We start from the raw sequence: 26,947 nt of genomic DNA, 5'->3' as shown, positions 1-26,947 counted from the left end.
GTTGCAGCGTAATTTATCACAAGTATGTACTGTAGATGATGAATTCCCTGCCGCCTTGCATGGGCGGGAAAAGCTCTAGCTTACAAGGTTTTGTACGTGTTCTTTTGGTCGGCGTACTTTAGCGCCTGGAAATCGGGTCGTATATGATAAATAAGGGTGCACTGCATGTCTAAATTGGAAATAGGTGTACTGCTACTCAAAAACTTAGCGACATTTGTGAAACTTTTGTAGACGTTTCCTAATATTACATGACTGCGCCATCACAGCGCCAATGATAGACGGAAAATAACGTCTATATCGAATGATAAGTCTCCCCCATTGTAATTCCCACTGTGCAACGTTAGATACACTGCATAAACGCAACATGTGACCCTACCCTTAAGCTAATTAAAGTACTAATAAAAATTTACAATGAGACTTCTGCACTTGTCTACTGGTATCTTGGACCACACTTCATAAGCAAACTACTCCAGCTGTTTCAGGTTTAAAAGGCGCCTTCTCCTTCTGCATGTTTTTGCTCCTTCCACAGATGTTCAATAGGATTCAGATCAGAGCTCATAGAAGGCCACTTCAGAATAGTCCATTGTTTTGCTCTTAGCCATTCTTAGGTGTTTTTAGCTGTGTTTTGGGTCCTTATCCTGTTGGAGGACCCATGGCTTGTGACAGACACCAAGCTTCTGAACACTGGGCAGAACGTTTTGCTCCAGAAAGCCTTGATTATGTTGATATTTCATTGTAACCAGTACAGATTCAGGACTCCCTGTACCAGACTCAACAAAGCAGGCCCAAAACATGACCAAACTTTCTCCCTGTTTTACAGTAGGTACAGTCTTAGTCTTCCTTATTGCATCTCCATGGGAGAGCCGCAGATTCACATGTGCTATATCTCCGGCTCTCCTGTAGAGAGATATAGAGGCAGTGTGTCGGCCACCTCTTCATGCGGTGGTCGACACAAATCCATGAATAGGGAGAGCCAGGGCACATGGGGTCCCATCGGTCAGACCCCCCACAATCAGACACTTATCCCTTATCCTGTGGATACATTTTCCAAAACTTGACAACTTTTTCCAAAACTTGACTTTTCTGTCATTTTTTATTTATTATTAATTTTGCCAGTTTTAAGTTATTTTAGGGAACACTGTGGGTTTTTCTGTCTTTATGGGAAGATCACCAAGAATTTTCTCCATGTTTGCATGTAAACAAACACATTCTGATTGGCAGTGTCAAGAGACCAGTTGATCTATAGAAACACTACATGGAGGAATTAAAAGGGGTTCTCTGCCCCTAGACATCTTATCCCCTATCCAAAGGATAGGGGATAATATGTTTGATCGCAGGGGTAGCTATGTGCTGAGCTGAGGCACTGGCTGTATGAGCAAACTTTTTATAAATTTTTTTACAACTTTTGCAGAATAAAAGTCTATTTGTATATCACAGTATACATTTAGGTGCCGTTTAAATCTATCTCCCGGTGTACTGCTGTGGTATAGATGTGAAGATCCCTAAGCTAAACATTTTGCCTCACTTCCACTTTTTGCAGTCCATTCTTCCAGGCAGTTGGCAGCAATTTCAGGAAGTCCTCTAGCAGCTGGACCTTTAGATATGTTTTACAGGTGAAAAAAAATAAATCTAAATGTATGTAATCTAAAATGTAAGAGATTTTCTTGTAAGCAGTCATACTATGTCATAACTGTCCAAGTGTCCAAAAGAAACAAAAGGAAAAAAAAAAAACCTACTCATATAGATCACTGTAATATGTCTCTGCAATAAACAGGATAAATGAACAGTAAGGCAACTAAAGTGGATCCTTCTCAACTTTCTCAGTTCAGACAAAACCGTCCCTGTAGCATCTCTGAGATGTTAGGCTAGTACTGATGACTTTCATGAAATGCAGCTGGTCCTTCCTCTAGTATTGTATAGCCAACCACTGTAATGTGTATTTTCATTTTATTTTTCCTTCTCAAGCATTTATTCTGTTTAGCTTTATGTCCCATTTTTATTTTCCTTATTCCAGGCATGAACCATGAGCCAAAGTCACCTTCCATAGGAATGCTTTCTACAGCCACCCGGACCACGGCCACTGTCAGCCCCCTCACTCCCTCCCCTCTCAATGGCTCCCTGGTACCCAATGGCAGCCCGGCGGCCAGCAGCGCGCTATCAGTCCAGTCCGCACCCTCCTCCAGCTTTGCTGCAGCGCTGCGTAAACTTGCAAAACAGGCAGAGGAGCCGAGAGGTAAGATTTAATGCTTGGAACCTGTGTCTTGTGCATGTCTACAACCCCATATCACCACAGCATGCCATCTTGGTGGAGAACACCTGTCCCCACCAACTGCTGCTCCCCTCCAAATAGGTCCAATATGTGTCCCTTTCAATAAAAGGTCAGATATGGAAGTGTCTAGGACAATGTGTCATTATAGAAAGATCACTAGTGTCCTGTATGTATTGGAAAGTTAGACTGTAATCTGGCCACTCAGTTTTTGTATGTGCTTGTAGTACAGATTCCCAACTGGCAAGTGACTAGGACCACAATCCACAACGTCATGTATAGAGCAGTGGACTAACTTACAGTCATAGACTAGAGACCACTGTCTAATATCAATTGATGTATGACTGCTTGAAAATTTCCTAGGTGGAAATGTTGGAGGTTTGCAGATCATCATTCTCTTCGCTTTCTATTCTTTCAGCTTGCCAGTAAAAACTACTATTCTTATATAAGCGGGGTCTCTGTTTTCTGAGAAGAGGTGGCACATTTTCTAGGGGAGGTTCCAGCTGCAGACTGACATGCTCAAATAATATATATGTGTATAAAAATATGTAGCACTACTTATCCAAGGCCACGGCGGGTGCAAGCGCCCCAGACACGATCACAGTCCATGAGATATAAAAATAGAAACAGAAGCAGACTTTAAACAGGGTTATGACAATATTATTCATAGATTTTTGCAAATCAAATTCTCTCAACCTTAGTATGAGAATGAGCTTTCCAAATAGAAAACAAACATATATATATATATATATCGATAGAGAGAGAGCTGCAACATTTCTGTCCTACCATAGGACCATTTTCAAGCTTGAAATTGGTCCTATGGTAGGACAGAAACGTTGCCGCTATGTGAGCTAATAAATCCACTTTTTTTTCCACTTCATTGGAGGAGTGCTGCTCTCTCTCTATCAATATATATATATATATATATGTATATATATATGTATGTCTGTTTTCTATTTGGAAAGCTCCTTCTCATACTAAGGTTGAGAGAATTTGATTTGCAAAAATCTATGAATATTATTGTCATAACCCTGTTCAAAGTCTGTTTCCAACGATAAATTGTTCTATTCTCACATCACAGCTAGCTACTTATACCCTATATTGTGCTTTATATAATCTATAGCACACCATGGAAGATGCATTAAGGGAGAATCCACAAGTGGATATTCTCCATTTCCTGTGCAACTTATTGTTCCCTTTTATCAGCCATTGATGACTGCAAAGTTCTTCAAGAGGTCCTGTAGAAGCCTTGTAAGGCTAGGTTCACACTACGGAATTTCCGCCTGCAATTCCGCTTTGAAATTACAGGCAGAAATTCCGCTTACTAAAATGTATAGTATAGTGAATGGGCTTCCATTCACAAATTCACACTTAGGAATTTGTGAAGCGGAATTTGTCGGAAAAGCCGCTTTAAAATTTCAGCCAGAAGAATGGCGTTGCTCATTCTTCAGGCGGAAATACTCGCGGAACATATTGCAGTCTATTGGAGACTGCAGTGTCCGTGCGGTCCTAGCACCGACTGATTCAGTCTGCGCTGGCCGCTCTCAGAATCTCTGGGCGGAAATTCTGCAGTGTGAACCTATCCTTAATCTCCATGATCACTACTTGTTGTCACACATCTCCAATGCTGAAATCCTCCATATATTAGAATATCTGCTGCTCGTATAATTCTGCTGTACTTTTGCAAGCTCCAGACAACAGGGTTCTTGGCCCCCTAAATGTATGGTAACAAAGAAGCTGTAAGCTGTGACTATCAGTCACAAATACACAAATGTTATTGAATGATCTGAAACATTGAATTTTCCAATTGATTAGGGTGCATAAGCATAAAGCTTGTTTCTACAATTGCTTTTCGTAAGTTGTATAGCAGAAAGGACCATCCCCCCCCAGCCCCCCCATCTGAAAGTAGAAAGACCACAGCTCTGACATCCCTGCACTTCCTTCCCTCAGGGTGAATGACACAACTCTCTGAAATGGCAGCCTATATTATGGTGAAGAAGGGGAGTTTAACAGCAGCAAATTAATTTCATAATTAAGGTAGAAATTACCGGTCGTTTGCAGAGTACATTAATCTCATAAGTGGCCCATTTAGTGTGATGTGAGCAGTGCTAGGCTGGATGATGCTAGAGCACAAGGAGGGAGGAAAGAGGGGGCTCAGAAAAATCCTTTGTAATACTGCAGCTGGCACCGTGTCTGTGCTTACATGTTCTGCCGATCTGGAGCAGATCAGGAGGCTCTGCATCATTGATGCGCAGCGACTTTGTAAATCTGCTGCTTCAAGATTCTACATTATGATCTTTTCTCCCTAGCTCTATGTACTTCACATTTTCATCTTGGGGTGGGATGTTGTGTACAGATGCTTAAAAAACCCCAAGCAATTACATTGTAGCCGAAGTGTAAATAATTGTTTCTACCTGAAGCAATATGAATTGCATTGAAACTAATAAACATGATGCAAATTTGAAATGTATCTGATTATTTCCCTCATACATACAGCAACAAAGTATATAGCACTACTACCTATAGGGTCAAAACAGAAGACAAGAAACGTAGTATACTAACATCTAGTATACTGTATTAGGTTTTTTGTTCATAAAGTTTGCTGTTATCTCTGGGCTTGTACCACTTGAGTGTATATAGAAGCTTCTGAAGACTTGACACTGTTCAGCTATTTGTTTCATAACCAATCTGTCAGATGTGTTTGGTGTGTTTGGCATTTTATGGCAGTAATGCTCAGTGTTGTTCATGTAATGATTAAGTGCTTTAACCTTTACATGTGGAGGATGTAGTGGGGGTGGGGGAAGTGATTGTATGGGAGGATGAGCAGTCTCCATGGTGCCTTGGCTACACAGGGGGTGTTTGTCCTGCTCTGAGCTTCTTTAAAAGTGAGATGGCAGCTTGGTCTTCCCCATGTTGTACTCTCTTTTGTTGTCTGGAGTGACGTTAATTGACTTTTGTCTCCTCTTGTTATTGTAAACCATGTAATTTCTGTGTGTTATCAGTCTGGAATATTGTGTGGATGAGCCCTTCAAAACATTTTTTGTTGATGTATATGACTTCTAGGCATAAGATATTATACAGTGTAACTTGGATGGGTAGTGGATATAATGCTGCTTCCTCCCTGATGGAAGGAAACTGGGCAGAACAAAGGACTAAGCTGTTTGTCTCCTACATCGCAAGTTTTTTTTTATTATTGTATGGTGGAGATGGAAAATCATGTGCATGTTGGAAAATCAATGCTTTCTTTTTCTCCTTGATAGAATTGTATAACGTCTTTAGGGTATGTTTACCCATTCATGCTGCAGCAGGAAGCAGGCCCTTATCACGGTAGACAAACACACAAATGTTGCTGAAAAACTGTGTAGTTTTCTCTGTTAAAGTAGTTTTTGGAAAATTTCCTAAGGGCATGTTCCTACTATAGAGTTTAACATCTGAGAAATCAACTGCAGATTTTAAATGGGTACTCCGGTGCTTAGACATCTTATCCCCTATCCAAAGGATAGGGGATAAGATGCCTGATCGCGGGAGTCCCGCCGCTGGGGACCCCCAGGATCATGCACGCGGCACCCAGTGTTCGCTCCGGGACTGATTACCGACGACAACAGGGCGGGCGGCGTGTGAAGTCACGCCCCGACCCCGTGTGATGTCACGCTCCGCCCCTCAATGCAAGCCTACGGGAGGGGGCGGGATAGCTTTCACGCCCCCTCCCGTAGGCTTGCATTGTGTGGCGTGATATGCATGCCCCCTCCCGTAGGCTTGCATTGAGGGGCGGAGCGTGACATCACACGGGGGCGTGACGTCACACGTCGCCCGCCCTGTAGTCGCCGGTAATCATTCCCGGAACGAACATGCTCCGGGGACTGCTTACAAACGGGGTGCCGCGTACATGATCCTGGGGGTCCCCAGCGGCAGGACTCCCGCCATCAGGCATCTTATCCCCTATCCTTTGGATAGGGGATAAGATGTCTAAGCACCGGAGAACCCCTTTAAAGCAATTTGGTGGCCGAAAGCTATGGTATACCATCAAATTTCTGCTGCAGATTTACAGTTTGATTGATATGCTGCTTTTTTCTTTAGATTCAGGGAACTACATAGTGGACACTGAAATCAATGAGACATGGATTTTATGTGGTTGAAATCTGAACAAAAAATACACCACGTGAATGTGCCCTGAGGCTGTAGTTTCCTTTATATTTTCTATTCCTTATAAATACGCTTCTGGATTTGGCTCAAAAGCTGTAGTGGCAGTTTCCCTAAAAAACACACACAAATATAAAACACTGTATTTGATAGCAATCTAAGGGCTATGGAATATCCACCCGGAGAAATTTAGGGCAGAGATTCCATGTGCCGCATGAACCAATCAACTCAAGACCGCTTGAACATGCGCCACCTCTATTGATGGCAATGCATTTCTGAGTGGATTCCGCGTAAAAAAAAAGTATATGAATTTCTGCAGTGGTATTTTCCACTGTGGAAATTCTGCAGTGTGCACGGTGTACCATTAGAAACAATGGAAAGCTGCAGCACAGGAATTTCTGAGCAGAATTTATGTAAAACAGCATTTGAAAACAAAAAAACACCACTGCGGGCATTGTAATGCAGTTTTTTTGTTTTTGTTTTTTTAGCCAAAGCAAGGAATCAACCCAGCAAGAACTATATTTTCTCTTAATTTTAATCCACTGGCTTTTTCTCAAGAAACTGCTGCAGCACTCCTTTCACCCAAAATGCTGTGGGCAACCAATCTAAGGCTACGTTCACACATGGTATTTTTCTCAGTATTAAAGGGTAGGGGATAAGATTTCTGATCGCGAGGGTCCCGCCACTAGGAACCCCTGCGCTCACCCTGCAGCACCCAGCGTTTGTTTAGAATGCCAGCTGTGGCGCCGGAGGCTCGTGACGTCAAGGTCACGCCCCCTTGTGACATTACGCCACGCCCCCTCAATGCAAATCTATGGGAGGGGGCGTTGCAGTGAGGTCACGAGCCTCTGGCACTGCAACGTTAGTGATCCGGCATGGAGCGAAGTTCGCTCCCTGCACCGAATGACTGGGGTGCCGCAGTAGAGATCGCGAGGGACCCCCGCGATCAGACATCCCCTATCCTTTGTAAGATGTCTACGGGTGGAGTACCCCTTTAATAACTAAAACCAGAAATTAATCCCCCCCCCCCCCCCCAGGAAACACTCAGTATAAACAAGACAATATAGTTTTTAACAGCCAACTGTAAATGGGATATTTAGCTGTTGTAAACCTCTCCCTAAGGGAATGTTACCACACATCACAGCTCACTTCAGATCTCCAGCAATTTCACCATGTGTGACCATGACCTTAGGGATCCAGATCACATTGTCACAGCACTAATAGATTTCTTAGTAATTTGTCTTTTTGTTCTAGAATTCCAAAATGTAATTTCTACAGTGGCGTGAAAAGAAGCTACAAATGGTCTGCCAGTCAGTGTGTCATAATGTTGGTAATGTGTCCTCCTTTGGTAGCTGATACACAATTTTATTATTGTCTACCTCCGGGAACACCATTTGGCTTCAGTTTTATTACTGCATTCGGATCGTGACCTGAACAAGCGCCGAGAAATTGGGAATTGTAATTTTTAACAGAAAAGGAAAGTTACATAGAGAATCTTTTGTGCTCCTTCTGGTGTCTTTGAATAACCCATTTGTCCTATTCCCACACAGGCACAAATTCGCCCTTTGTTTGTTCTCTAGCAGCCTTTCTGTGTCAGTTTTGTTGTTCTTATATTGGTAAATAGAGACTTTCGATAACCTTTTAAGTGAAATCATCTGCATGAAAGCTTTTTATTTTCCTGTGGTGTTATACATGCTAAAGCTTCTTCAGACATAACAACTTTGTCTGATACAACTGATAATTGAAACAATAATTGTTGGACTGATACCACAGTAATAAAATCTACCGGTTGAAGTAGTTAGAAGTTTTCCTAAAACTGCCTTGACTGTAATCTCTATATCATGATATCTATTTCACCAGATGAACATAATAATTTCATCTTAAAGGTAACCTGTCCTCACTTTCACACTGACCCAGCCAGTCATTGGGGTTTTCCCTGGTGGTTGTTTCCTGCCCCACCAGCCTTATTTGATAGATCTTTCCCTGTTTGGATATACAAAAATATCTATCAGTCAAGACAAGTTGGACAGGCAGAAGCTACTGGAGACCGGCCAAACAAATTCCGAGTGGGATCTGGCAGAAAAATTCCTTTGGGCAGTTCAGTTGTAGCATTGTTTTTAATAGGACTCTGCTGCTATGCGCACATGGCAGAATTTCCTGATCCCAGGATTCTCAGAAATACATTGCAGTCTATAGAGTTCATTTCCAAGCGGTCCTAGTGCTGGCATGTCCTGCTGGCGCCCGCTATTTGCAGAATGTCCGCCCGTGTTTTCCTGGTGGACATTCTGCAAATATTTTGCTGTGTGAACATAGCTGAACAGTGTTCCTTTTCCAGTACAGAATCAAAGTTACATATATGTGGAGTGCATCTGTTTCCAAACTACTTATCAACCAATCAAAAACATATTATGGACAATTTTTAGAATACATCCAAAGATCCACTTCTCTTCCGGCATCAGAGGTTTGGATGGACTGGCTGCAGAGTTGTTAACTGCACACCTTCACCATGTTGTACAGATAAAATGGCATCATGAAGTGGCAAGCAGGGGGGCAGACAATAGAGGTGACATCGCCACGCTAAGACTTATCAACTCTAATCCCAATTCATTTTATTGAGCGAGTCCTCTTCGAATGCCAGCAGTTAATTACAATGATCACACTGTCGCCCTGTTTAAAGCTGCACAGCAAATCTGGAGGCTGTAATGCTTGGAGCTGTGGTGCCGTTAATTGCCTGACTTGTTGGGAAGCTATTGATTGTGAACAGTCGGGGACAGCTCCCTAGCTCAGAAAGGATTACATTCCTAATTGTTCCTGGCCTTCCGTTAACAAGATACGCTTCAATAGCTGCTCTGAACCTTATCAGCTACTCTGCCCTGTAATAAGCAGACCCTTCCTCCTATGTTCACATCCACAGGCTAATGGGAAGAGGTCTGTCTCCAGATGCATATATGATAAAAATCATTTCTCTCTTGTGCTCTTCTCCCAGTGGCCTTTCTTCCTATTCAAGGCTCCAGTGTCCTGGGAATGCCTTGTAGCTGCTTCTCCATCTAATGGTGCAGATGTGGCCGCCAGGTCAGCAAATCATTGATTGTTTTGTGTGCACGTCATACAACAGAGATGTCTGATCTGCCTGCTAACCCTGATGCTCCAAAGATGAAATTCTCTTTAGAAACATTGAAGCCTTGATGCTCAAGGACTAAGTTTGTGTTTTTTTTTTTCCCCTATAGAGAGGATAGGCTCATGATTTTATGCATTGTTACCTGCCTTGTGAGATGACTAGCTGCTTGAGAGTATAGTACACTCTGCAGTTTGCAGATATTTCACCTGGTTTGTGTTTCTGGTAGTGTGCAGGACGGCAGGGAGGTCAATATGCCACAGTATTACTCCTCCATATACCTACTGTATAAAGTGGAAACATTTTGCTCTGGTGTTTGTAGTGTCCTCCTTTATCATTACAGACAGTAGTACTGTGAAAGGTTACAGCATTATTTATAGATAACACAACAGATAATGCTAGGACTCCACCTCCTGAGAAATGATTTCTGGACAGATCAGAGTACACCCGGGAAACTTTCCTATTCTGTTTAATAGGGACTAGCGAGGTCTATTGTGACTATGGCCATATACATACATACATATATATATATATATATATATATAGCCATAAATGTTGGCACCCCTGAAAGTATTTCTCACAGAGAAGGATTGCAGTAACACATGTTTTGCTATACACATGTTTATTCCCTTTGTGTGTATTGGAACTAAACCAAAAAAGGAAGGAAAAAAAGCAAATTTGACATAGTGTCACACTAAACTCCAAAGATGGGCTGGACAAAATGATTGGCACCTTTTCAAAATTGTGGAAAAATAAGATTGTTTCAAGCATGTGATGCTCCTTTAAACTCACCTGGGGCAAGGAACAGGTGTGGGCAATATAAAAATCACACTTGAAAGCAGATAAAAAGAAGAGAAGTTCACTTAGTCTTTGCATTGTGTGTTTGTGTGTGCCACACTAAGCATGGACAACAGAAAGAGGAGAAGAGAACTGTCTGAGGACTTAAGAACCAAAATTGTGGAAAAATATCAACAAGGTTACAGGTCCATCTCCAGAGATCTAGATTTGCCTTTGTCCACAGTGCGCAACATTATTAAGAAGTTTGCAACCCATGGCATTGTAGCTAATCTCCTTGGTCGTGGACAGAAGGGAAAAATTGAAAGGTGTCAACGCAGGATAGTCCAGATGGTGGATAAGCATCCCCAAACAAAGCTGTGCCTGCGGGTTCAGGGAGCAATCAGTGTCAGCGCAAACTATCCGTCGACATGTAAATGAAATAAAACGCTATGGCAGGAGACCCAGTAGGACCCCACTGCTGACACAGAGACATAAAAAAGTAAGACTACATTTTGCCAAAATGAACTTGAGTCAGACAAAATCCTTCTGGGAAAACGTCTTGTCTGTCTAGATGAGACCAAGATAGAGCTTTTTGGTAAAGCACGTCATTCTACAGTTTACCGGAAATGGAATGAGGCCTACAAAGAAAAGAACACAATACCTACAGTGAAATATGGTGGAGGCTCAATGATGTTTTGTGGTTCATTTTCAGCCTCTGGCACTGGGTGCCTTGAATGTGTGCAAGGCATCATAAAATCTGAGGATTCCCAACGGATTTTGGGTCGCACTGTACAGCCCAGTGTCAGAAAGCTGGGTTTGCGTCCAAGATCTTGGTTCTTGCAGCAGGACAATGACCTCAAACATACGTTAAAAAGTACCCAGAAATGGATGGCAACAAAGCGCTGGAGAGTTCTGAAGTGGCCAGCAATGAGTCCAGATCTAAATTCCATTGAACACCACATTGAGAGATCTTAAAATTGCTGTTGGGAAAAGGCGCCCTTCCAATAAGAGAGACCGGGAGCAGTTTGCAGAGGAAGAGTTGTCCAACATTCCGACTGAGAGGTGTAAGAAGCTTATTGATGGTTATAGGAAGCAACTGATTTCAGTTATTTTTTTATAGGGTGTGCAACGAAATATTAAGTTAAGGGTGCCATTAATTTTGTCCAGCCCATTTTCGGACTTAGGTGTGACATTATGTCCAACTCTCTTTTTTTCCTACCTTTTTTGGTTTAGTTCCAATACACACAAAGGGAATAAACGTGTATAAAAAAAAAAAAAAAACGTGTTATTGCAATCCCTTTCTGTGAGAAATACTTAATTTTCTTTAAAAAAAAAAAATAATAATAATAATAATTCAGGGGTGCCAACATACATTTATGGCTATATATATATATATATATATATATATATATATATATATATATATATATATACACACACACAAAAACAGTATTGATTTTAATATTTCTTTCAGCATTGAAGCTTCTTGTAATATGATGAAAATTGCCCATAAAAATAAACTTTGGACACAGGTTTTCTGTAAGAGAACTCCAGAAATGAAGCAATGGGTTGACATCATCAGTCTTCCATAGAGCAGTTATTACAGAGGAACCTTTTCTGTTAACATTATGTGTGAAGATGACCACTATACCAGAACAGATCTATTTAAAGTATAAGGATTAGAGCCCTCATCTGATCATGGCCACCTACGTTGCTGGATAAAATGAGTGTCTGCTTCTCATGGAAAAGAATAAATAAATCTCTGGCTGATCAGCTTTATTCTCATTACACGTCTACTCGCTCCCAGCCCACGATCAGTTTACAGTAACTGCATGAGACATCTCAGCGTGCTACAACCTCTCCACTGTTCCCACAAGCCAGAAAATATGTGTTCAACAATCCGCTTGTAATCATCTTGCTGCCCACGCATCCTAGATCCAACATTTCCTCTTCACATCTATGGAGCCAATATTAAACTTAGGTTCAAATGCAACTTTTCAGAACCATAAGGGGAATGATTTAATGCTACATACATATTTTCCCATTTTGGCTCTGACTATTTTGCATTGCATTTGTGCATATGTGTAATATATATATTTGGAGTAAAACAAATGGAAATGTTTTATCCTTGCAAACTATAAAAGGAAGGACATATAATGCACCTTGCTGTGGAATACATGCAAGAGAAATAAAGACAACTGCACTCACCATCCAGTAGTACTAATTTCTTTACTGTAGTCCGTTAATGCCTAACAGACTACAGTAAAGAAATTCCTACTACTGGATGGTGAGTGCAGTTGTCTTTATTTCTCTTGCATATATTCCATTGTCTGGATTACACTCGCACCCCATGCACCAGGACTAGGTCAGGTTCCTCGTGGTCAACAGAAGCTGTATGTCTAATTAACACAAACTGCAGCAATGCTGGTTCACTATACCTCTCTGTGGACAGGGCTATGACTGACGGCTACTGCCCAAATACTAAAGGCATATTATGCCACACATCTTGTGGAGAGAGATCGTGGCCATTATCTGTATTAATTTATATAATTGTGCCTAGGTCTTGATTTTTACCATTCTAATGATGGACAATCAATATTGCTTGTTCACATCTCCTACATTTATTAACTAGGATTTGGAGAACCAATTTATACGGGATCTGAACCTGATTATTTATAATGTCTTTACATGTTTTCTGCAGTTTCCTTGCAGTAGTCAGTATTCCAAAACATAAAATATGTTTTCTTTTTCTCTTCCAGGATCATCAATAAGCAGCGAGTCTTCTCCAGTTTCATCACCGGCTACAAATCACAGTTCTCCTGCCAGCACACCGAAGAGGGGTCCAATGGGGCCCATTATAGTGCCCCCAGCAGGCCATAGTGTGCCGAACACCCCACCTGTGGTGACCATTGCACCAACTAAAACAGTGAACGGAGTGTGGAGGAGTGAGGCCCGTCAGGTATTATATGTACCATTCAAGATGCTCATATTCATTTCCTTCTATTTAGACTGTTAAGGCTCTGGGATATGTCAAAGAAAAAAAAACCTTTTAATTATTTTGGACATTACAGAATGTTAGAAACAAATGACATTGGATTTACTAGACTAATATATTATATGAAGGATTAAAATGGGCTATTAGAATTATTAGCTTTATGAAGAAGTAAATATTCATGAGGAATAAGCAGTTGATTGAAGAGATTTGTCACAGTAGAGCAGAAGTAGTACAAAACACCACATCTGTGTGGTAGAGATTTACAAATGTGGACGTGAGGCTAAGCTTAACCCCTTAACGACAATGGACGTAAATGTACGTCATGGTGCTGTGGTACTTAACGCACCATGATGTACATTTACATGCCGCTATGACCTCGAGCACCGGACTGGTGCTCGTGTCATGCGCGGCAGATCCCGGCTGCTATCAGCAGCCAGGGACCCGCTGTTAAAGGTGGACATCCGTGATCGCGTGGATGTCCGCCATTAACCCCTCAGAAGCCGTGATCAATACAGATCACGGCATCTACGGCAGTGCGGTACTTTGGATGATTGGATCGCCCGCAGCGCTGCCGCTGGGATCTGATCATCCAGCATGGCAGCCGGAGGTCCCCTCACCTGGCTTCGGCTGTCTCCCGGGGTCTTCTGCTCTGGTCTGAGATCGAGCAGACCAGAGCAGAAGATCACAGATAATACTGAGCAGTGCTGTGTCCTATACATAGCACTGAACAGTATTAGCAATCAAATGATTGCTATGAATAGTCCCCTATGGGGACTATTAAAGTGTAAAAGAAAAAGTAAAAAAAAATGTAAAATAAAGTTAAAAAAATTTGAAAAATCCCCTCCCCCAATAAAAAACTAAAACGTCCGTTTTTCCCATTTTACCCCCAAAAAAGCGTAAACAAATAATTAATACACATATTTGGTATCGCCACGTGCGTAAAAGTCTGGACTATTAAAATATATTGTTAATTATCCAGTACGGTGAACGGCGTAAACGTTAAAAAAAAAGTCCAAAATTGCAGCTTTGTTGTCACATTTTATCCCCAAATTTTTTTTATAAAAAGTAAAACCTAAGCAAAAATGGTACTGATAAAAACAACAGATCATGGCGAAAAAAATGAGCCCTCATACCGCCCCATATACGGAAAAATGAGAATGTTATAGGTGGTCAAAACAGGGCAATTTCAAACATACTAATTTTGTTAAAATGGTTTGAGATTTTTAAGCGGTACAATTATAGAAAAGCATATAACAGGGGTATCGTTTTAATCGTATTGACCCACAGAATAAAGAAAACGTGTCATTTTTACCGGAAAGGGTTCCAGAATTTGCTAAATTGTGGTTCTCTTTTCAATTTTCCCACATAAATATTATTTGTTTGGTTGCGCCGTACATTATATGGTAAAATAAGTGATGTAATTACAAAGTACAGTTGGTGTAAAAAAAAGGTGGTGCAAAAAACAGGCCCTCATATGGGTCTGTGGAATGAAATATAAAAGAGTTATGATTTTTAGAAGGCAAGGAGGAAAAAACGAAAATGCAAAAATAAAATTGGTCTGGTCCTTAAGGACAAAATAGGCCTGGTCCTTAAGGGGTTAAAGGGGTACTCTGGAGGAAAAAAAAATGTCAGAGCAACTGATGTCAAAAAAATTATACAGATCTGCACATTACTCCAATATTTTAAAATCTAAGCCTTCCAGTACTCATCAGCTGCTGTATGCTCTAGAGGAAGTTGTGTAGTTCTTTCCAGTCTGAGCACAGTGCTCCCTGCTGCCACCTCTGTCTGTGTCAAGAACTGTACAGAGCAGGAGAGGTTTGCTATAGGTATATGCTCATGCTCTGGACCGTTCTTGACACAAACATAGGTGGCAGCAGGAAGCACTGTATTCAGACTGGAATGTAAAGAACTACACAACTTCCTATGAAGCATACAGCAGCTGATTAGTACTTGAAGGGTTAAGATTTTTAAATAGAAATAGTTTACAAATCTTTATAACCTTTTGGCTCCAATTGTTTTGACATTTTTTTTCCTTTAAGTTTTAGAAAGCTGAGTCATTATACAATAAAAAGTTTTGCAACTATCTAATATTTTTTGAGACGTCTGTAGTAGAAAAGTGTACATGGTTAAGTGTGACATGGTGTGGTCTTCTGCGGCCCAACAGATTAGCCGTAATATACACCAGAAATTGGCTTGTGTATATTTTGAGCTGGTGTAGATTTTAGTTTGTGGTGCATGGACAGCTAGAGATGCACCAAATGCATTATGTTGAGTGAACCTAATACCTTTGGGGGGGACATGTATCAAAGATTTTACCCCTTTCGTGTTAAAATTTTTGCGCAAAATTTTGTGCAAGCTGTTTTTTTGCGTCTCTTTTTGCGTACATTCTGATGGAGCATTTCCTCCAGATGTGTAGGTTTCGGTGTACCTTGGAGTGACATATTTAGGACGCACAAATTTATTTCATTTACCCGCAGAAATCTTGCGCAATGACCATATTTTAAGAAACCATGATCAGTGTTGATCACAGCATCTAAATTGTTATTGGCCGGATCGTTTAGCAGAGTGTGTAGAATGTAGGTAGCTTACCTCAGGGCTATCATCTAGATCAGGGGTAGCCAACCTTTGGCACTGCAGATGTTGTGGACTACATCTCCCATGATGAGTTTACAGCCATAGTGCTGCCAAGTCATCATGGGAGATCCAGTCCAAAACATCTGCAGTGCCAAAGGTTGGCTACCCCTGATCTAGATTGTACAGTTTCTTACTGTTTTGTGGACTGCCATTAAAGCTATATTTATGTAAGACTGGAAGTGCCTTTATGATAGAATAAAAAAAAAAACTCAAAACATAAAATGTATCAATACACCCATGAATATTAAATAAAAATGGATGATTTAGAAAGCAAAATCATGGATCAGATAATGTTCTACCAGCCTGATATTCTTAAGCTCTCCCAACTCTTCATTTACTCCTGGAAAGGTGGAGAAGGGGGTTAACAATCCCTCATTGTGTCATTTTAAAGTAGCTGTTATTTAAAAGGGGTACTCTGGTGGAAGACATTTTATTTTTAAATCAACTGGTGCCAAAAAAGTTAAACAGATTTGTAAATTACATAACAAAAAGAAAAATAGCCAGCACAACTACCTAATACACATATGCACGCTGCTGTGGCAAATACAGAGTATATAAAAAAGAAGGTTGCAGCAGCACTCTTGGTCAAAAAAATGGAGGCTCTTAGTGCACTTTTTGATCAAAACGCATCCCCCCCCCATCCACCATGCGGAGGTGGCCTCATTTCAGATGGGACCCTAACACTCATTTAACTCACCTCTGCTAGGCATAGGGCCTCTGACTGGGTGACATGCTGGATCCACTATCAATTTAAAATACTTCCTGTGAAACAGAGAGGGGTGCACGGCTACAGAGGGTGCCACTCCCCCTAAATTGCACAGCAAAAACAAAACCCTCTGTAGCCGTGCGCCCCTCCCTGTTTCACAGGAGGTATTTTAAATTGATAGTGGATCATGCATGTCACCCAGTCAGAGGCCATATCGCCATCAGAGGTGAGTGAAATGAGTGTTAGGGTCCGAAATTAGGCCACCTCCGCGTGGTGGATGGGGGACACATTTTAATCAAAAAGTGCGCTGAGAGCTTCCATTTTTTTGACCAAGAGTGCTGCTGCAACCTTCTTTTTTGTATACTCTGGACTTGTAAATTACTTCTACTTAAAAATCTTAATCCTTCCAGTACTTATCAGCTGCCATATGCTCCACCGAAAGTTCTTTTCTTTTTGAATTTCCTTTCTGTCTGACCACATTGCTTACTGCTGACACCTCTGTCCATGTCAGGAACTGTCCAGAGCAGGATAGGTTTGCTATGATGATTTTCTCCTACTCTGGACAGTTCATGACACGGACAGCGGTGTCAGCAGAGAGCACTGTGGTCAGACAAAAAAAAAAACTATACAACCTCCTCTGTAGCAGCTGATAAGTACTGGAAGGATTAAGATTTTTAAAAAGAAGTAATTTAAAAATCTGTTTAACTTTATGGTACCAATGTGCTTACTACCAGAATACCCCTTTAGGGTACGTTCACACATACAGGATCCTGCGCAGATTTGATGCGCAGGATTTGTAGCTGACGATAAGAAGCTGTGCTCAGTCATTTAGTTTACACTGAAATCTGCAGCAGAAAATCCTGTGCATCAAATCTGTGTACATGTGAACGCACCCTAAAGGAGAAAACATTAGATGGGAGAAGTAAAATCTGTGTCTCCTTCCCTCTTCTAGCAAAGTATAGCCCTACTGTTCTATATAATGGGGTGCCCCTTCAGATCACCATTTGTAAGTAATATTCTAGTATCGTGCTCAGATTACAATGACCAGATCTGTGTCTCCCTCATCCAGTCACCAGCTAGTGAAACCAGGTCTAAGTTTTAGATCGCTGGGGGTCCGACTGCTGGGACCCCCTCTCCCCCTCGCAATCTCCTGCACGGAACCCTGGCAGTCCCAGGAAATAGGCCTGTTGACCCCTGAAGGAATCTGTTGCCTACACGCCCCACTCCATGTATAGGAGATCCGGAGATACAACGTTTGGGTATTTCCGGCTCTCCCATACAGATACATGGAGGGGGTGTGTCGGCCGCCGCTTCGTGTGGGGGTTGACACGCTCCCTTCCTGGAATCTGCAAGGGTGCCATGCAGGAGATTGCAGGGTCCCTGTGGTCGAAATTCCTGAGATCTTAAACTTATCCCTTATTCTTTGGATAGGGAATAAGTTTTACTGCACCATATAAGGTATAAATGGATTTATATAATCATCCTACAACCATACTCTGTGCTTATTGCAGTGCATACTTTACGTTAATACATTACTTTACCTCTTGTTGGTTTAGCGAAAGATTTTTATGTAATTCTTTACGATGTACATGAAAACTACTCTACTGCATGGATTTTAGTGCAATCTTTGGTGTACAGAAACAAGGCCAGTACATTACAGCCCTTGTTGGCATACATTAATCTATACACTCTGAGTGAGCTAGATGGTGGGTTGAATTGTGCCTAGGTGTGTTCTGGTCACACCACCCCCACATTATTATCATGCCTCCCTGACCTCTCCAATGCCTTATGGCCAGGGGCAGGGCACAGTTCAGAGAAGGCTGAATGTTCAGCCATCAGGGTGTATAGGAGGGGGCTGGGGAGCTTAGTGAAGGGAGTACACACAAGAGCTGGAAAGTGAACAGATGTTGCTGCTCATTAAGAATTCCAATCAACGGGGCCCCATCTCTTTCAATTAATTATGGCTGATGTGTCTGGTGGAGGAGAGGATGAATTCCCAGGGAGTCTCTCTCTCTGCGGCTCAATGAACCCTGCTTCTTCCAGCTTAGTAAATAAATTTTTGTTGGAAGCCCCAGTTTGTTCATTGCTGTAAATACGGCTTGCTGTGAGTGTACATTTGTGACGACTTGCATGCTAGCCGTATGGCGGCTGTGATACCTTTGACAGCAGTATTTTTTGTTTGCAGATGCAGATACTTGACCTGTAAAAACACAATTACATCTCTCATTTCCTCTGGCAGCAGATGCATTTATGTAGCTGGGAATGTGAAGGGAGGTAAAGTAAGACGCAGATCATGAAGCCCAGGATAGCAGTCAGAGCACTGTACAATTGTGTAGTCACACTCCTCTGACTCGCTGCTGCTAATACACTTTGACATTTTGTTGCATTTCTACCAGATCAGCAAACATGAGGCTCTCTGCTGTGCTGCTGCCTCGTTCCCTGGCCCATTATAAACCATCCATCCTTCTAAAGGGGCCCAAGAGAGCTGCCTAGCTCTGGGTTAGCCTTCACTTCTGCAACAACATGACATGCTGAATCGTACAGAAAATTACACCGACCTGCTTTCCTTTTTTCACAATTCTATTATGGTTCCAGTTACAATGTATATATTTTAAATACACAAATACAAAACAGTTTGTAAATACATAGCAGGGCAGCACAATATGGGGAAAATGTGCAATTGCGATTTTGGGCCTAAATATTGCGATTTCGATATGCGATGCGATATAATATAAAATGGCAAAATTCCCCCATTTCATGTCCAGTCGCCTCCATTTCACATCTACCTACCCATTTTATGCCCACTGCCTATTTCACATCTCCCCCTTGTCTCATTCTCCTCCCCTCCTGTCTCATTCTCCTCCCCCGTCACATTCTCCTCCCCCGTCACATTCTCCTCTCCCGTCACATCCCCCCCTTGTCACATCCCCCCCCTTGTCACATCCCACCTTGTCACATCCCACCTTGTCACATCCCACCTTGTCACATCCCACCTTGTCACATCCCACCTTGTCACATCCCCCCTTGTCACATTCCCCCCTTGTCACATTCTCCCCCCCCCCCTTGTCACATTCTCCCCCCCCCTTGTCACATTCTCCCCCCCCTTGTCACATTCTCCCCCCCCCTTGTCACATTCTCCCCCCCTTGTCACATTCCCCCCCCCCTTGTTACATTCCCCCCCCCCTTGTTACATTCCCCCCCCTTGTCACATTCCCCCCCCCCCTTGTCACATTCTCCCCCCCCCCTTGTTACATTTCTCCCCCCCCCCCCTTGTCACATCTCCCCCTTCTGTCTCCTCTCCCCCTATCACATTTCCCCCAGGCCCCCCCTGTCACATTTCCCCCAGCCCCCCCCCCCCCGTCACATTCTTGTACTGCAGTAATACACTGGGTTTCCCAGGCGGATTTCAGATCTTCTGCGGGACCCAGGAAACCTAGTGTATTGCTGAAGTACAAGACCTTTCCCCATCAGCCAATCACTGGCTTGACACGTTACACCACTGCGGCCAGTGATTAGCTGAAAAGGGAAAGGTCCTACTGCCTGTACTAAGAAGAGAGGAAACTCCAGAGCGCACGGAGACTAATCTGCAGGGACCCGGACTATGTGAGCAGAAGGTTTTTTGTTTATATCACTGCGCCCTTAGCTCAGTGTTTTTCACTAGCAGGGTGCCTCCAGCTGTTGTGAAACTACTACTCCCAGCATGCCCGGACAGCCTTTGCCAGTCCGGGCATGCTAAGAGTTATAGTTTTGCAACAATTGGAGGCCCACTGGTTGGGAAACACTGACTTTTAGTATTTAACTTAGTTTTTACCTGCTCTGGCCGGCCCCCGCCACGGGAGCCAGCCCGAGCAGATAATCGCATGTTTTCCTGGGGGGGCGTATCGCTATATCGCAAAAAGCAAATATTGCGATTTGATTGCTTTTGTGATATATCGTGCAGCCGTAATACATAGTATTACTTAACGTGTACAAATCATGGGTCATAGCCAGGGCTGTGCTCACTATCCTGTGGGCTTCATAGCTTTACCAGTATTCCCTGCTTATTCAGTGTCTTTACAAAGCTTGCTCTTGCGATTTCCATACTGGGAAGTGTTATCTAGGGTAGAGAAAAAAAAATCCCTTTGTATTCCAAGAGCTCCTTACTGCTAAGCTTATAGGGGTGTGTCTGTCTTTAAAGGGGTTCTCCGGTGCTTAGACATCTTATCCCCTATCCAAAGGATAGGGGATAAGATGCCTGATCGCGGGAGTCCTGCCGCTGGGGACCCCCGGGATCTTGCACGCGGCACCCCGTTTGTAATCAGTCCCCGGAACGTGTTCGCTCCGGGTCTGATTACCGGCGACCACCGTGTGACGTCACGCTCCGCCCCTCACGCTCCGGGGACTGATTACAAACGGGGTGCTGCGTGCAAGATCACAGGGTCTCCAGCTGCGGGACCCCCGCGATCAGGCATCTTATCCCCTATCCTTTGGATAGGGGATAAGATGTCTAAGCACCAGAGAACCCCTTTAAGATTGCTTTCTGTTTCCAGTACAGGTTGTAACTTTGAATTAGCACAGGGTAAGTATTTTCATCAATGTTAACAGTGACTCCTCCAGCAGAATATCGAGTACAATACAGAATAACTCAGAATCAGTCCCTTCAGTTGGGAAAGCCATGCCCGATACAAATGCCACTGGTCTAACATATTATGATGCACAATGTAATTTATTAACACAGCAATAACAGAAATAACACAAAAATTAGTGCAACAAAGAATTTAACTTGGAACCAGTAACTTATTTTATTTAAATAATAATAAATAGTAATGGGTATTTACAGCTTGACACTCACAACTGTTTAATTGCCTTTGTCTAAACTGTTGTCAAGGGAATGGTTCAGTCTTGTGAGTGCAACATTCAATACAAGTTTTGGAAACTGTAGACAGTGAATAAGCAGCAGTCATCCTCAGAGTTATTATTTAATACAATAACATTTCACTATTTGCAGTACTTTGAACTCTACCTTTGCTATAACTGTAACAAGTGTGTCCTCTTCTATGCAGCAGCCTGATAATGCCTCTCGGGCAAACAGTATCAGCAGAGAGCGGTTGATGGCAGAATCCCAGCTGCCCTCTGAAAAGGCTGGCACCCAAGCTGTACCCTCACACCTGCTGGGAAGCACATATGCCTTTGCCATCCCACCAAGCTCTGTTGTTCAGGATTCCCGATTCCAACCCTTGAAGTAAGTCACTAAATGCACATTATGAGCTGGATTATTTAAGGAATATTACTCTGCATTGTTAACCTGCAGCAGCAGACCAAGGGGAAAAGCTTACAACCCCCTTTAAAGTAGAGCTACCAGATGTGTTACACAAAATATTTTGCATCTATGTCCACCTGCATATATATATTCACCTAACTATTCATCCTGTATTGTGAATGGCTTTGACATACACTGGGTTCCCTCTGACAATACTTAAAGGAACATTTCCACTATAGACAGTTATGGCTCCTCCACAGGATGTGTAAGAGTCAGATAAGGGAATCCTAGAAGATATGGGCCAATATGGACACCTGGTGTGCTGTGGGTGCTAAACCGGTGTGAAGATAATATGACCTAGTAGATAAAATAACAGAATAACAGAAATGTATTAATACATAAATATATGTGATGTTAATGTATCAAATGTATGGACCTGAGGTAGAGAAGCCGTAGGCTTCTTGAAACGTGTTGTCCGTGTATATATTAATACATTTCTGTTTATTTTATCTACTTGGTCCGCGGTCATAATATCTTCACGTCGGTTTAGCGCCGATAGCACACCCGCTTTTCTAGGTGTCCATATTGGCCCATATCTTCTATGCTCCACGATCTTCAATCAAATTGAATGCTGGCTGGGATGCTGGCGGCTACTGGGGCACTAAGACGTATACATGTCATTATGCTGTTGTAGGTGTTGAACTCTGTGTTCAACATAATCAGGTGAGTGGTCTTACAATTGTCTTCACCTGATTTTCTGGTTTGTACATAGTACACTAAGGGGTGCCCCCTTTTTCTGTTTTTTTCTTTTTGGTATCATGATGAGGGGATCCCACCTTGTTGATGAAGGGTCACTTACGGCAGCTGCATATAGGAAGAGACAAATTGGAAAAATTGAATGTTTTTAGCAAGGATTTGCCATAAATATAAAAAAAAAAAACTACCCCTTTAGAGTGTATTTACCCGTACAGTATCCAGTGCATATTCGATGCACTGGATCTGAAACTGCGATTTTGTGCTGCAAAGTTCAATGTAAACTAAATGACTGAATACTACTTTAGATTTGCAGATACACCCTTAATGAACAGGTAATGCTATGAGATCAGATTTAATAGAAATTGCACTCAAACCACAATTATAGTGTTCTTGATAAATCCCTTTACTTTAGCCGTATATCTTCATTCAAAGATTTCAAATTACGGAAACAATGTGATGGAACACATAATATTCACCCAGTGCGCGTCGCTTGATGAGGTCTACAGCTTCACTTCAGAGCTTGTGGCTCGATCCGGAGCTCCATTTCATACTGTCCAAGTTAACCGTGTCTCATGCCTTCTTTCCGAAAAGCGAGTAGTAGCTCACCCGGAGGTGAGAATAGAGGGTGACGTTTCAGGATCTCTCCCTTTCTCAAGCCTTGAGAAAGGGAGAGATCCTGAAACGTCGCCCTCCATTCTCACCTCCGGGTGAGCTACTACTCGCTGTTCGGAAAGAAGGCATGAGACACGGCTAACTTGGACAGTATGAAATGGAGCTCCGGATTGAGCCACAAGCTCTGAAGTGACGCTGTAGACCTCATCAAGCGACGAGCACTGGGTGAATATTATGTGTTCCATCACATTGTTTCCGTAATTTGAAATCTTTGTATGAAGATATACGGCTAAAGTAAAGGGATTTATCAAGAACACTATAATTGTGGTTTGAGTGCAATTTCTATTAGACTGTGTAACGCTGAGAAATTGTGGAGACTCAGGTGCACTACACCACACCCAAGTGCTAATTACACCCTCTACCTTCATTGTATTCGATAAGATCAGATTTTACATACACACACACACACACATATATATATATATCATATATATATTAGGCCTAGTAGTTCTCCTTTAAGGAGTATTTGTTGTGTAGCATACACTATGTACAGTCAGCCTTACCACTCTTGACACTATATTGATCACACATAACAGCAGGTGCTTCATAAATGGAATGGTTAACAAGCCTGGCCCTGTTCACATGCGTAGTTATTGTGTGGATGATGTTTTCCTAAGCTGGAGTAAATAGTTTAGGAAATGCCGTTATGTTGTTTCTGCAATGTAATGTAATGGTTTCTGCATTTTTCCAGCCTGCAGCGGCCTGTGCATCATGTGGTTCCTCCAAGCACAGTTACTGAGGAATATTTACGAAGCTTCCGTCCATACCACACGGCTGAGGACCTCCGCATGCCCTCCCTTCCCCACATCGGACTGGACCCTAATGCAGCAGCAGCATATTATCACAACAGCTACTTGGCCCATCACACCTTCACTCACCCAGCATTCAGGTATATATGTTATTAACGATTGAGGAGTGGGCTTGCAGTTAATTACTGATACTGACCTCCTTGTTCTTTCTTACAGGATGGATGATTCATATTGTTTATCTGCACTAAGATCCCCCTTCTACCCACTTCACAGTCCTGGGTCACTACCACCTCTTCACCCTTCAGCCATGCACCTGCACTTGTCAGGAGTCAGATATCCCACAGATCTTGCCCATTCTTCCCTGTCCGCGCTTCAGTCTGAACGGATTACAGCTGAGAGGTAATTTGAAACAGTGTGTACACAGTACATTATGTACACATATACCGTACATATAAGACATGGCTAGTTTAACAAGCTGATTACATTGAAAGCTAATGATGATTTATATGGAACACTGAAGTAGTCAAAACCACCTTGTGATCAAAGTATGCACATCTTGTTTCATTGTAGTGTCCTCTTACATCTGACACCCTTGTTGCTAACCTGTTAATAAACACTCTTTGCACAATTAAGGTGGAAGTCTGTGATCTGAGCTTCCTTTCCGCTTTCCTCTGTGCTCCAATATGCCTGTCCACCTAATAAATGTTCAGTGAGTCCTTACACATTTGAGCGCAAGGTGGGCGGCCATATCAGTGCAGAAGGAGGCAAGGAACTTTAAAACACTGCCTCCAATGCGCAGAGGTGTTTAATTAACATTAGCAACCATAATACAGTGTGTATCTCCAGAACCAGACATCAGATTCGGGTGAGTAATAAATCATTTTAATTCGGTTCACCCACACTATAACACTGTGTATTGGGTTTAGTGTGGGTGAACCAGGTGTCGTATTCCCTTTTAACTGTTTATTACCGTATGCAGATTGTGACCAAAGTAAAATTGTTTTAAGAGCACACCAAGAATTTAAGTCAAGAATAAGTAGAAAAATGTTCCTGCTATTCAACTTCTTCTCTGCACTAGCTTTAATAATACTGATCTTAGTACTGTATAATGCTACTCAGTGTGACCACAAAATCAAAATACAGAGCTTGCATACTTCCTTACTTTATTAAAAACGAAAGACTATACATTTTTAATAGAAAAATTATTAGAAATCACCAGTCAAAGCTTTTTTTCTTTATAATAAAAAAAAAAAAATTGCATTTTGCATTCATAGGCTTCAAATGGATGAAGAGCTGAGGCAGCGTGAACGGGAAAGAGAACGAGAGCGAGAGAAAGAAAGAGAAGCTGACCGTGAACGTGAGAAAGAACGGGAGCGAGAAAGGGAAAGGGAACGAGAAAAGAAAGAGATGGAAAGAGAGAAGGAGAGAGAAAGAGAGCGAGAGCTTGAACGGCAAAGAGAACGCACAAGAGAGAAGGATGCCAGCCTCATCAAAAACATAGAAAGCCAGTATCTCGCAGAAACAGAGGTTCACCCACTCCGAATGCACCAAGAAGAGCGGGTAAAGCAAGCAGAACAGCCTGCTCCAACTAGACCCGGTAATTTATTATTTGACTTTGCTTGTGGGAAATTACATGTAAGTCATTACCATGCAAGTCTTGTTACTAATAATACTATGAAACACCAGGAGTAAATGCCTATCCTTTTTCAGATATGATTGTTTGTGGCTCAACTGTTTGTTTGCCCTTACAGATAAGGTGAAAGAACCATCTGTACAGACTCCAAAGCCAGTCCAACACCAAATGCACCAACCTCCTACCAGCCATCATTCTGTGCCCAGTCTGATCTCTAGCCATACTGTTTTCCCTCCAACAAGCAGCTCGGCTGCAGCTGCTCTTTTGGCACAAAGGACACAGGAAGAGGAGAAATGGTTAGCCCGGCAAAGACGTCTACGGCAAGAGAAGGAAGATCGGCAGTACCAGGTATCTGAATTTCGTCAGCAAGTCCTTGAACAGCAGCTTGACATTACTGGGCGCCCTATTGGTCAACAGGAGGCTGAGATAAGGCCAGAAAACCTTACCAGGTAGGTCATTAGTGCAGTGATCTAGTACAGTGTATAAAATCTCATCTCACTTGGATCTAGAATTTTATTTTACAATTCCTTTGTTTAGGGTTCTACCAACCCGTAATGAAGGGAATATTCGGGAACCACTACAGCATTTTGGAGGCCCACCACCCCTGATTTCACCCAAAACCCAACAACATTCTGTTCCGACTTCACTTTGGAATCCAGTGTCACTCATGGACACCCCCTCAGAGTCACGTCGTAGCCAGGAACCTGCCTCCATCCATAACCACACTGCAACTATTTATGAACATAGCCGACATATGTTACCTCCTGTAAAAGTAGAGCGTCCATACAGCTTTGAGAAGCAGCAGCTAGAAGAGGAAGATCTACCACGGAGAAAAGAACAGGCTGAGAAGTACCAGCCTATCCGGGAACACTCTTTGGAGCACACTAGTTATTCTCATGCCCCTTTTCTTGCTGAACTTGAAAAGTCAACACAATCCTTAATAAACCAACAGAGGAGTTCCCTCCAGCAGGCTGGCCATACAACAGAGACCACATTCCTACACAGGCCAAGCTTGTCACACAGGACTCCCCCTACAAGAACTCGTGATCCTATGTATATATATGATGAGTTTCTACAGCAGCATCGCAGGCTGGTCAGTAAGCTGGATCTTGAAGAGAGGAGGCGTAAAGAAGCCCGTGAAAAAGGTAATCCACTAATGCTAAGGAACTCTAAGGGCCCTTTTAAACAAAGCAAGCAGGTTGTAATAACAAACCAATCTTGTTGATCAGCATGCACATTTTTACAGTTTTTTTTTATAGAGCCTC

General features: G+C 42.4%; 1 protein-coding gene across 7 annotated transcripts in view; it reads left to right on the top strand.

Annotated features, from left to right (window-relative positions):
• The window catches only part of GSE1 (Gse1 coiled-coil protein), a 510,276-nt gene that overhangs the window by 463,632 nt on the left and 19,697 nt on the right, over positions 1-26,947 (top strand). For 5 of the 7 annotated variants that reach the window (XM_056525516.1, XM_056525518.1, XM_056525519.1 and 2 more), the window contains 8 exons: positions 2,015-2,233; positions 13,058-13,257; positions 21,676-21,854; positions 23,992-24,189; positions 24,266-24,448; positions 25,324-25,646; positions 25,801-26,131; positions 26,220-26,827. In XM_056525516.1, the coding sequence (XP_056381491.1) occupies positions 2,015-2,233; positions 13,058-13,257; positions 21,676-21,854; positions 23,992-24,189; positions 24,266-24,448; positions 25,324-25,646; positions 25,801-26,131; positions 26,220-26,827 (2,241 nt within the window). The remainder of the gene's footprint in view (positions 1-2,014; positions 2,234-13,057; positions 13,258-21,675; positions 21,855-23,991; positions 24,190-24,265; positions 24,449-25,323; positions 25,647-25,800; positions 26,132-26,219; positions 26,828-26,947) is intronic. The other 2 variants (XM_056525517.1, XM_056525522.1) reach the window with 1 other exon arrangement.

Source organism: Hyla sarda, chromosome 6 (genome assembly GCF_029499605.1).
Source record: "Hyla sarda isolate aHylSar1 chromosome 6, aHylSar1.hap1, whole genome shotgun sequence".
In the NCBI taxonomy this organism is placed as follows: domain Eukaryota; kingdom Metazoa; phylum Chordata; class Amphibia; order Anura; family Hylidae; genus Hyla; species Hyla sarda.
The sequence above is the reverse complement of the archived record's forward strand: the minus strand, read 5'-3'. Positions and strand labels throughout refer to the sequence as shown.